This window comes from Hyalella azteca, unplaced genomic scaffold, assembly GCF_000764305.2.
Source record: "Hyalella azteca isolate HAZT.00-mixed unplaced genomic scaffold, Hazt_2.0.2 contig10672, whole genome shotgun sequence".
Classification (NCBI taxonomy): Eukaryota; Metazoa; Arthropoda; class Malacostraca; order Amphipoda; family Hyalellidae; genus Hyalella; species Hyalella azteca.
The window spans coordinates 722,403-735,301 of NW_025940701.1; the positions used below are offsets into that span (position 1 = coordinate 722,403).

General features: G+C 35.2%; 2 protein-coding genes across 3 annotated transcripts; one reads left to right on the forward strand and one right to left on the reverse strand.

Moving 5' to 3' along the window:
* The first annotated feature begins 466 nt into the window (after positions 1-466).
* LOC108671264 (dehydrogenase/reductase SDR family member 7) lies at positions 467-8,318 on the forward strand. 2 transcript variants are annotated; one of them, XM_018158764.2, is made up of 8 exons: positions 467-704; positions 2,498-2,562; positions 4,083-4,235; positions 4,613-4,716; positions 5,777-5,920; positions 6,293-6,388; positions 7,160-7,279; positions 8,067-8,318. In XM_018158764.2, exons 1-8 carry the CDS (start codon positions 601-603, stop codon positions 8,229-8,231), a joined length of 951 nt encoding a protein of 316 aa, XP_018014253.1. In that variant the 5' UTR covers positions 467-600; the 3' UTR covers positions 8,232-8,318. The 2 variants fall into 2 exon arrangements, with proteins under 2 accessions (XP_018014253.1, XP_018014261.1); XM_018158772.2 differs by lacking the exon at positions 467-704 and adding an exon at positions 1,944-2,215.
* Positions 8,319-9,158: 840 nt separating this feature from the next.
* LOC108671654 (40S ribosomal protein S12, mitochondrial) lies at positions 9,159-12,899 on the reverse strand. Its single transcript, XM_018159229.2, has 4 exons — positions 12,740-12,899; positions 11,536-11,783; positions 10,742-10,848; positions 9,159-9,502 (listed from the first exon to the last, which is right to left on the reverse strand). Exons 1-4 carry the CDS (start codon positions 12,834-12,836, stop codon positions 9,316-9,318), a joined length of 639 nt encoding a protein of 212 aa, XP_018014718.1. The 5' UTR covers positions 12,837-12,899; the 3' UTR covers positions 9,159-9,315.

The window sequence follows — 12,899 nt, forward strand, 5'->3', positions numbered from 1 at the left end:
TGTGAGATTGTGACAGAAATGAAAATTTAAGCAAAAGTGGCAAGGTAAAACAAAGTTCCAACAAAAATCCAGTTGGGCTCAGAGTCTGCTAAGTTGGCAATGCTCCAGGCTTTGCATTGATTCATATAAGATTTTCAATTATGTATTTTTTCCATATGTAAAGTTTACTTCCTAATTCTCACTGAACTCGCATAAATCGAGAGTCGAGATTAGCAGCCGTGCAGCCCTAGTAGCTTAGGTATATAGCGCTACGAGATAAGAAACAATCTGAAACTTATACCGGTACGAGTTTAGTTCGAAACGAAAGTCAAAAGTGATAAAACTTTGGAGTTACCTTTTTATATGTGCTACAAATACATTTCTTTAGTTATTGTTATACTTGTATTGCACGAAATAACTATACTAAACTAAAGGCTTCGTGTAGTGAATCACTTGATAAGCTGATTATTTTTTACGGTAGGCTAGTTGGGACTTTGGTCTGAGTACCGATATGAGTTTCGGTACCGATCGAATCGGTAGTTTCGGTTCATTTCTTGCAAGCTGCAGATTTTTAATGCCTCCCGTCTTTTCAGTTTTGGCAGAACTGCCGTAATTTCGAAGATGATTTTCTTAGATATTGTTTGCATATTATTGGTTTCATCATGGTATCTATTATTTAGCCTGCAGTCAGCATTCCTGCTCACTATCATTATTGGCATATTGAGGTGAGAATTGTTTTAACACACAGACGACACAGTGACAGTTTTTCAAATGATTCAATTACCATTGCTGATCCTAATACCATAAATTTGCTAAATTATTTATTTAGCTACCCAGGGCCAGGGCCAGGAGTGAGTGAGGGCCAGGATTAGGAGGCCCAGGAGTCCAGGGTGGAATTCAAGGAAATTGAGGTAATGAGGTTCATTTATTTAATCTCTCTGTAGATTATGGTGTGTTCAGTGTTCATTGCTCAATTGTTTAATGAAGATAATATATTGGATAAAATTTAAATCCAATGTTTCCTTGCTGCTATTAAGTACATATTATTATTTTGTAAGCCTAGGCTATCGCTATATAAGCCTAGGCTATCGCTATATTATATGGAACTTTGAGCTGAGACTTGGTTCAGTTGTTCTAGTGACAAAAACTGTCTTAATATGTATCCTACTTTGAGAAATGGAGAGAAAATTAATAGCCTTTAAAGCCATATTAAATTATTTGAAAAAAATACTGATTCAAGGCTCAATCTGCCTCCTGTAAAATGAGAATGAATTTGTGTATCTTTTTCCTTTTACTACATATATAAAATTGGTAATATCATGAATCTGCAACTATGATCCTAGTTGACATTTTTAAACAAGATATTTGCGCTAAAAAATCTTTGCTAATTTTACTTGACACTAGTAGTAGTAGAATTGTAAAAGGGTTTGTAATATATTGTAAATGTTTTTTTATGCTTCTAACCCTAGTGCTAAGCCTAACTTAACAAGGTTCATGTTAATTAGAATTGACAGAGCTGGGCAGCGCTACTGTGAAATGTAGCGGCCGTTACCGTTACTGCGCTACCACTACATGCTCTTAAATGTAGCGGGTGCTACCGCTACTGAAAATGTAGCGGCCACTACATGTAGCGCGCTACTGCCCACCTCTGGTAACAACTACATGTTGACACTAGTAACAGGCTGACCCTGGCTGAGGTTGACGATATTGCACCAAACTCTTTCATAAAGTTTTATTCCATAATTTATACGGTATTATGTATTATCATGCTGGTTTTTAAATAATATTTAATACTATTAAGTAAAATCCAAAGGCTTCATCTATAAATGTAGTGGTAGCGCTGTAGCCGCAAAACCTCGTATCGCTACTTGAATATGTAGCGGGCACTACCGCTACTGCTACAGTGGCTTACATGTAGCGCTGCTACTGTTACTGCTACTAAAAATGTAGTAGCCGCTATGTGTAGCACGCTACTTCCTACCTCTGAGAATTGAGTTCTGCAGAATTGAGTTCTTGTATAATTAGCATTTACTAATCATATGTAAATTCCACCATTACATTACCAGGGTATGGTACATTCCAAGACCATAATTGTGCAACATTTGGTCACATAATATCATAAATATGCCAATAATGGTGCACTATTGTGAAAAGTGTGACTAACTTTTCAAGCAAACCATTCCAGAACATGCTTTCCTGAGAATTTGATAACATGTCATGCTATTACCCAAGTTATGTGAGTAGCTCTATCTATGTATATATATATATTATATACATAAGTCAGTCAATAGTGCAATGTTTTTTATGAAATTCCGCAATTCAAGGTAATTGTGCAACAAAATTTCATCACACTATATTTTTGGCGATTAGTTTATATTCAGTTGTGCCACAGGGAAAAGATGAACACAATTGTGCAACATGCTTTTAAACACCAACCTTTTCAGGATAGGGTTAGGGTAGTAAAAAGGGTTAGTTTGCTAAGAATATATTATATATGTCCTCAAAAAATTTTCTCCAGGGTTGCTGCCTCTGCTGATGCAGATTTCGTTCTGTTTTTGTTGAACTGGTTCCTCCCTGACTCAAGTGAGAATATATATGGTTTTTTGATAATTAACCCTTTGGCAACCAGCTGTAAATATGTTGCCTTTCATTAAGGCAATTTTTGTTTATATTTGAAGTCTATTCATCCAATTGGACAAATATATTTGCCTTAATTTCAGGCTGCACTATGCGCATCTGCAGGTTTTTTCCACCTGTCAGGTTTTTTTTAGTGCATAAATTTCATCAATGCGGTAGTATTGATGTGATGTAGTATTTTGCACTTGCATGTTAGCTGGTCACTTCAGGGTTAAAGAACATGCATCTATGTACATGATTAACTGTTTTTTTACATGATATTGTCAACTGGTGTGACTTTGGCCAATGTTTATTATTTTGCTTTGCTGCCATTTGTTTCAGTTGTGGTGTGGCCAAAGTCACCCCTGGTGGCCAGTCACCCCAGTTGACAGTATTTAGTTTTTTTAATAAGTCAACTAAATTGACTTCAATCTGATACTGCAGAAATATTATCAAAATTTTAGGATGTCTTTGAACCAATCATTGTTCATGTAGGTATTGAAATCTTCCATCACTTTATGCTAAGCACATTTTTATTGTAAATACCGTAAAATGGGGTAACTTAGACCACTTTTTTTTATAAATGATGCAATTTTTTTACTAGCTAAATTAAACTTGAATTGAAATATGCAAAATACAGGTCTATACTCTAGCTTTACTCACCATAAATAAATAAAAAAATTGGAGGGGGTACTCTGACAGGCTTTAAATAATAGCTTTTTTTTTGTGGGTCACATTTTTAATTTTTTAACCTATTAGATATGCAAACTTTTTAAATCTTTCTATTGTGTTATGTAGCCTCAGTATTAGGCCTTTACTGCCCATTGACAAAGTTTTTCTATGTCAAATAGTTTTTGAGTTTTGGGGGTTTTTGTTAAAAAAAACGAAAGTGGTCTAAGTTACCCCGCCGGTCTAAGTTACCCCATTTTGCGGTAGGTGATTTATTTCTAGATAAATTGTGAGCATGTAGTAGGTCCTCTTCTAGGCATTGAATAGGACAACCTGAAATTAGTTTAATTTTATCTTCTTGCCTATTCTGACGAAAGGAATGGGTACACAAATATAGCAAATTACAATTTTGTCCAACAAATAATGCTTGTTTTACACAGAGAAGCAATGGCAAAGATAATGAAGTGGGCAGTTTCATTTTCTGCTTGTGACAAAATAAATTCCTTGTAATTTCTTCAAACAGCTGGCCAAGATAAAAATAGGCTGAATTCTTTTGGCTCTTCTCATCCCATGCTCACACAGCTGTGTAACATGGCACAAGTTTAGCCTGGATTAACACTTTTATTCTGGATTTTTCCTGGTGTGCTTACATACATGTGTGAAGATTTGATTATAAAATTTAATTCAGGATCTAAATTCATGGCAGGCATACCAGATGCATGTATTTTGAAATCCTCTACTCACATAAACCAGAATTTAAATGATTTTCAGGTAATGGTTTATAGCAAGCAACAACTAAAATTTTCTACTTAATACAGGCAACAAGCTGCAAGGCCAGGTAATATGGATCACTGGAGCCTCTCGTGGAATTGGTGAAGCATATGCCATTGTGCTGGCCAAGTCTGGTGCTAAACTAGCGCTCTCTGCACGGGATGAGCAGCGGCTGCAACAAGTCAAGCAAAAATGTCTTGGTATGTTGATAGAAATAGTTTCTTAATAGTTTTTTCATTCATAGAGTATTTCATTCAGGATACTGCTTCATGAAATCCTACTCAGAAATGTAAACATATGTGTTTTGGAATTACTATAGTGCAAATACATTTAATCATTTCAAATTTGTTCCTGAGATACAATATCAATGATGAATAGCATTCTTTGTGCACAAGTTTGCAATTATATTTTCCTTCATTTTACAATTCTCTTCTAAAGTAAATAATAATTCTTACACAACATCAAGTATAAGAAGAAAGTTACTAAAATTGAGTTTTTTTTTCTGCTAATTAAATTCTGTTTGTTTCTCTGACAGCTTATAATATTATACAAAAGTTACTCAATTTGCTCCTCACAGATGCCGGTGCACGGGAAGAAGATATCTTGTTGGTGCCTCTTGACATGGTCAAGTATGAAGACCATGAGCAGGCATTCAACAAAGTCTTGCAATATTTTGGCAAGGTAACCATGGCAAAATGAATTAATTAATGCATTCTGTCTTCTTATTCCTCCAGAATTCATTTTTATAATCAAATGTGATGTTGAATATTTAACATGATATTCTCTAAAGAAAAATGAATTTATCAAGGAAATGATGAATTTTAAAAATGGGTTTGCAATAATCAATGCACAAGTATAATAATTGTTCACAGACTTGGTTAATTTTTTGCATATTTCTGGGTAGATTGTGCTTAATTTGTTAAGTTTGGAATGCAAAAACAATCATAAATGAAACTGTGCTTGATGAGTCATCTCCATAAAAGTGAATTTTATGCTGTAAAGCACATAATCTTCAATGCAATTGACAGAACTCTGCTAATGGCTTATTAAGAAATGAGATATTTGATATCTAAGCTGCTCAGAGTGTCAGATTCAGGCTTACTGACACATATAATTCCCGTAAGAGACATTTCCCCTTTCTAAAAGTGACATGAATGTGTTTGAGCTGCAGGTTTTTCTGGCTGTTGTCATTTAAACTTACCTACATGGCTTCAAAACAATTTACCTACTTGACTTTTAAACAAAATAGAGCTCCTTCTCTCGACTTTATTGCACGTTAAGACCATATTTAATTACATTCTGATTGATGGATTCACCAATAACTGTGAACATAGAAACAGTATTAGTTATAAATGTTTCAACCAGAAACTAAGTAATGCTGTTTGCTCTGTTTTTTGGTTGCCATTGACATGACAACGATAATGAAGATATTCCTATTTTGTGCTCTTTTCAGCCACTTTCACCACAAATGTTTCATCATGTATGGTACTTGAAGTAACTTCTCCCAATGTTTCACCTCTGGAGTAATTAATCTGTTATCGTTTTTTTTTGTTACATTATTGGTACCATATCCAAGAATTTCAAACCATTTTCATTTGATAGAAAGTAACTTCTCCCAATGTTTCACCTTTAAAGTAATTAATGTGTTATCGTTTCTTTTTGTTACAATATTGGTATGCAAGAATTTCAAACCTTTTAAATTTTATAGAAAGTACCTATATTAATATTGTTTTTATGGCAGGTATCGGTGCTCCTGAACAATGCAGGCAGGTCCCAGAGAGCTCGTTGGGACGATATTGAGCTCAGCGTCGACAAAGAGCTCTTTGAGCTCAACGTCTTCTCCCTGGTGGCTCTGGCTCGCCGAGTTAACAAGTATTTCAGGACGGTGAGTTACTTATTTCAGGATGGTTAGTTACTTATTTATACCAAGGTGTTTTTTCAGTGCTATTCCTGTTTTACAATATTCCTCGAGGTAAATGAGATATTAGATGCCTCTTGCAAACTGCTTCCTGATTAACTGAAAGTGCTGCTTGTGACAATAATTTTTTTCTTATGTTCATAAATTCATTGATTCATTTAAAATGATCTTATGCTTGCCTGAATAGATTCAGTGTCTAACGGTCACATAAAATAGAAAAATAGCGCTACCAATCCACTTGTCTTGTCTGTTAATACAAATCTGGAGGAATGAATTTCTAAAGCAATTTCTTTTAAGCAATTAATATGAATGATAAATAATTGAAGCAATTGCATGCAGGTTGGCGGTGGTCATCACGTGGTAACGTCGTCCACACTCGGCAAGTTTGGAGGTCCAAACTCTGCTTCCTACACCGCTTCTAAGCACGCGCTCCACGTCTGTGTTGTGTGCTGTTATAGAGGATAGAATTGAAAAAATATATATAACTCAGTACTCTTTACTGAGTAATATCATTAATGACAAACCTATCGCATATATTTGTTAGCGTGGCTCTCATGACAGCTGGTAACTAATTCTGAAAAAAATATAACTCAGTACTCACTGCAGTGAGTGACAGAGAGCGCATTTTCTCGTCGACGAAAACTTGAGGTCACGGACGGACGGACAGACAGGCAGACGGACATGGCGAGCACAATAGTGCATTTTTTCCATAAATGAGAAAATGCGCTAAAAATCATTTCAAAATTATTTGACCAGATTCACAAAAGCTATTCTGATTTCTGTTCGTTCATAGAGTAAGTGGCTTTATCCCACATAGTAATGTCAATATCTGGATTCTAGATAATATTATGCCAGTTGAGTTCTGTTTAATTTTAACCTTTGTTCTGATTTAAAATTATAATTAATTAGTTAGCTTGCTTTTTGCACCGCTCATAACACGCTCCCCACATCTATCTTTCTGTTTCATGTGCTTTTATAGTGAATATCATTTCAATTTACCAGCTTGGCTTTAAAACAAAATATTTAGTTTAAATTCTAGAATCTTGTTTGTCTTAGCTTTTGATTAAAATGACATTTCTATGTAGTATCTGGGGTGCATTGAATGTACATTTGTACGCCCCCTGTCACTTGAGAACCCCGGGCTGCGGTGTTGGGCTAAATAATGTCTTGTGGTGTGTGGTTTAATTACGGACTTTTGTATTACAGGGATATTTTGAGAGCTTGCGAGTGGAGGGATTAAAGGACAACATCAGCGTGACGATGCTGTGCCCTGGTCCTGTTGAGAGCGAACTTCTTCAACATGCTTTCACTGAAAAGCTTGGACAGGTGCTACTTGTCATAAGTTATCTATGTATCAGTTCATCACTAACCTTTCATTAACAAATCATGAATGGTATCTGAAACTGGCACCCAAAATAGGTTATGATGCTTCATTATCATACAACTGCCTTTCTTATAAAACCAATCATTCCTCGATACGCTCTAGAATTAAAAATGAGCATTTAAAAATAATCAGTGGCCCAGACTAAAAATTATGCAGATCTCCACTCGTTCATCCAGTGTCTTTATCTCGTAAGTGTCTTTAAGTAATGTCAATATCTAGATAATATTTCTGATATTAAATTTCTGTCAAATTTTACGTTTTTTTCAGTCAAATTTGAAGTTCATACTAGCTAGTTGGTGTGAGCTAGCTTGTTTGTTCTCACAAAAATCATATATACCTGTTATTATTGACAATATGCTATAATCAGTTATTTGTGCAAATATTAGTTACATTGGAATTACACGTATAATTTAATTACATGATTATTATTTCACCAGATTATTCCTGGCATAATACATCATTATTATGTCACCAGATTATACCTGACATAACACATGATTATTATGTCTTCAGATTATACCTGATATCAGACATGATTATTATGTCACCAGATTATACCTGACATAACACATGATTATTATGTCGCCAGATTATTCCTAGCATAACACATGATTATTAATTATGTCACCAGATTATTCCTGACATCAGACATGATTATTATGTCACCAGATTATACCTGACATCAGACATGATTATTATTCCTGTCATAATACATGATTATAATATCAGGGCGTGTCAGGAGAGCGCTCAGGACGCCGCATGAGCGCCATGCGTTGCGCTCACCTCAGCGCCACGGCCATCGCGTACAAGTTGCCTGAAGCGTGGGTGGTGGAACAGCCTGTACTTCTGCTGCAGTACACGGTGTACTACCTGCCTTATGTTGCCTTCAGGTAAACTGTACTTCTGCTGCAGTACACGGTGTACTATCTGCCTTATGTTGCCTTCAGGTAAACTGTACTTCTGCTGCAGTACACGGTGTACTATCTGTCTCTTATACACATCTANATCATACTACTAGGATCCTAACTAGTGGGATCCAGTAGTAGGATCCTACTAGTTCTACTAGGATTCTAATTGGACGTTCTGGATCCTACTACTAGGATCCTAACTAGTGGGATCCAGTAGTAGGATCCTACTAGTTCTACTAGGATCCTAATTTCAAGTACTTGGGTCCCGTCCTTCCACGCCCACCCATGTTCAAGATGAGATGAGCAAGGATAAAATCAAAATAAATTGTTACAAGTAGAGTAATTTTTACAAGTTTGAGATATCAATGTGCCTGATATTAACTGTTAATAGCTGAAAATAAATTGTATCATATTATTATATGCCTGAATTATTGTTTCCCAATTTTGGTTATCTAGGAAAACGATTGCGTCTTCTTTCTTCAAATATGCATACGTCGCCACCACTTTCTCGTCACGCAGTTCTTAGTCTTGCATCTTGATATTTACAAAGGTACCACTAATTGTACCTGAGATAAATCAATTTTATACAGAAAATATGATGGTGTTAGGTAAATGATACCTTGCTACCCAACTGTTATACATAATCGTTTCTTGTTCAATATAGGTACTCATTTTTGTTTAAGAGTCCCGAAAATGAAACTGAACGTTTTAAAGGAATTTCGATATGAACTGATACACTGAATAATGGAAAGATTTGATTGGTACTGTGAATAAATTATTAAACCCTCTACCGTCTCAAGAGTAACCGAAGCAATATTATCACAAGCCTACTTCCCAAAAAAGATACGTTGCTAGTGAGCGCAAAATGATTTGCACTGATGGTTGCCGCCACGTACGACTTTAAAATGTTCTCTGTTGCGTACAAACGTCCTCAGGTTGCTACACTCAATAGTTTACGTATAATTGTATGTTCAAGAGAGTGACACAGGGCGGTAGAGGGTTAAATACAAAAATTCAGTTCTACTTTTATGTTAGTCACTGTGAGATATGAGAAGGCTGATGTTATAAGTTTAAATGGTCTTCTTGACGACCTCGCCGAGGTCGTATTTGCCACGCATGCAGCGGATCTTGACTCCAGGCGTGTCTCTGAGCCTGCCGGGATGCACGAGTACGACGTTGTGCTCCTGCAACGTGTGCCCTTCGCCTGGCACGAACGCTGTCATCTCCTTGCCGTTGGACAGCCGCAACAAAACGCACCTGCAGAAAAAAAAGCTGTTACACAGCTGCAACAAAATACACATGCAGAAAAAAAGCCGTTACACAGCTGCAGCAAAATACACATGCAGCAAAAGAAAAACGTTACACAGCTGCAAGAAAACGCACCTGCAGAAAAAAAGTTACACAGCTGCACCAAAATACACATGCAGAAAAAAGCCGTTACACAGCTGCACCAAAACGCACATGCAGCAAAAAAAGCCGTTACACAGATGCACCAAACGCACCTGCAGCAAAAAAAAAAGTTACACAGCCGCAACAAAACACACCTGCAGTAAAAAAGCCGTTACACAGCTGCAGCAAAATACACATGCAGCAAAAGAAAAACGTTACACAGCTGCAAGAAAACGCACCTGCAGCAAAAAAAGGAGTTACACAGCTGCAACAATGGGAGATCGTGACAGCTGCATGTAAAAAACACGCGCAACTATCAGTCTAAATTCATGAAGCTCATCTCACAATAAGAAGAACTTCACTGATATCAACAGTTTCCTATTGATTATCTTAAAAGATTTCTCATTTGAACTAGGTACCTGGACTATTGATTATCTCAAAATAATTCTCATTTGTACTAGGTACCTGGACTATTGATTATCTCAAAATAATTCTCATTTGAACTAGGTACCTGGACTATTGATTATCTCAAAATAATTCTCATTTGAACTAGGTACCTGGACTATTGATTATCTCAAAATAATTCTCATTTCAACTAGGTAACTGGACTATTGATTATCTTTAAAGATTTCTCATTTGATTGACCTGAATAGCTCCAAATCGGCAAAAAAAGGTTACAAGATTCTTAGCATTGGACATAACTGGGACTTTGGCAAATTATCCTTGTCGTATGAGTTAGAGTACATAGTTCGCCAACATTTTGCTGTCTTGATCTAGCCAGGCAAAAAATTTCAAGCATATTGATATGAATAACATTTTTCAATTGAAATAGTTGAAAGGCTAGAATCTAGATGAAGTCCAAGGTCATGAATAGTCGAAGACAAATATTTCTGCATATATATAGATCCTACTTGCAAATACCTAGTGATGCTTCAGTGTTATCAAACTCATTAAAAATTAAAGAACGGAGACTATTATTGAAATTATCTTGAACAAGTAATCTGAAAATGGTTGAAAAAAACTCATTAGATAAGAAAAATTTAACGATAATTAAGTTATTTTTTTTTCAAAAAGTTTTTGGGCTTTATACAAGTAAAGTAGGCTCACTTTCTGTTGGCAGAGTTAGGCTTCCTGGGCTTCTTGATGACTGTTTTGAGCACCACCCCCTTCCTGAATGGAACGCCATACCCCAGCGGGTTCTTCTTCCTTGGAGGCTGCAACATGGATTAAGAATTAAAATAAGCTAAAATTTAATACAAAGAATTCAGAGGCAAAGAAAATTTTCCATGTATTAATAGGCTAAAATATTATGCAAAGGCAAAGAAAATTTGCCATGTATTAATATAGGTAAAGCTTGTCAGGGATTAGCTTTGTCATCAGTTAAAGGTATAAAGAATATATATATAATGATGGAAGCTTTGACAAAGCTGGTCTCCAACCATTTTGAATGAAATTAGTATGGTGAATTTTCTTGGCATTTTTCGATTTTCAAATCTTGGCAATCAAATGACTTTTGAAGAATATCATATTATCTTATCATATATTAGAAAGCGAGACAGTAGTTTTGGATGCCAATATTGCCAAATTAGTCAAAAAACTAAGTTTGATTAAAGTGTCTGCTTTGGGATATGAAACTCGTTGATAAAAATATACTCTGTTTTAATTGATACTGGTATTTAATTTTAATTGTATTTCTCAAAATATGAATTCAATGAGATTATCTATACTTACTTACAAATATATTTTTACAAGGGAAAGTGGCAATTAGAAAATGTAAGTTCTAAATTACTTTGAATTGGCACTCCTTGCATTTTTGGACTACTACTGGTAAACTTGTAAATGAATCATAACTAGGAGAGTAATGACATAAATTTATACCAAGACCATGAAAAATACCATACCTTGATAATTGGACCCATGATGTGAATTCTTAGAAAAGAATTCACAGCAAAAGAGGAAGATGTGTGCAGTGTTCTCCTGCTTAATTCAGCACATAAACTTGTGAGTTTGAGGTCATTTGTAGGAATATGAGAGTTGCATAGCCTGCCACCTAGTGGCTGTGCTAAGTTCAAGCAGGTGGCTGGGAGGAGAGCAGCATTTGACCCATCTGTTCTTGGACCTTTGCCAAGCAAGTGTAGACCAGAAAATCCTGAAAATTAGTTAAAGGTCAAATTAATTTGAAATTCCAAGAACACAATTCACATAAAGCTATTCCAATATCTCGCACTCATTGTGAGTTAACAATGATAACATTCAGTCAACATTACCTCATCAAACATAACTGGCATGAATGCTACGTACTATACTCTGTTTTACAATTATTTATAGGTTTGAAGTAGGTTCTGGTTAAATTCTTAGCTTACCAGTAATCTATTTCTGTACAAGTCAAACAGTAACAACCTGAATCTTCTTACAATCAGTTGCTTTCAGCATTAGCAGTCAAAGTGGTTAAGCAATGATCACAGAATGAAGTTCATTAATAAAATTTTTCAAACTGACATTTTACAAACAGACATTGTTATTTATTCATCTAGTAGGAACCCATAATATCATTCACACAGGTGAATAAAAATGGTTTGAAAAAAGATTTTAACAAAACAGTCATTGCAAGTTTCTGATTCCCTTGAAATAGCAAAAAAGTGTACTTTGTTCAGCATTACCAACGTTTTATGATTGAGATGGATGGGAACAACTTCAGAAGTTGCTAAAATTACACTCTTGGTCCATTAATAAAAATATACCCACATGAAATTATTAAATGAAAAAGAAAACTGATAATAGTGCATGATCTCCATCCTTCACAAGCAAACATCATACAAACAACAATGAGACACAATCTTCTTATTAAGAACACTTTCAGAACGTGTTCAGTCAAAACCTGCAAAAATAGAAGTTAATGCATGGTAAATAATGCAATTTATTATTTCTATATAATCGATACACAAATGAATTTAGCCTAAAAATGTAGGTAACCATCAATTTCACACCATGAATGCACAGAAAATTAATTTTGAACATAATAGTAGCAGAAAATATAAGAAGATTATGGAAATTTGATATGGACAAAATTTCAACTAAGACAAATATGACAAGATGTCAACTTACCTCTGAGTGTAGATGTACTAAGATTTAAGTTAGATTTAAAACTAAGTTGACCAAGTCCTGCAGTGACTGAAGACAATAATTGAGAGAATTTCAGCATAACTACTATAATTTTACAATAAAAGAGATGAAATTGAAAATTTTCCTCAGCCAAGGTCAAATC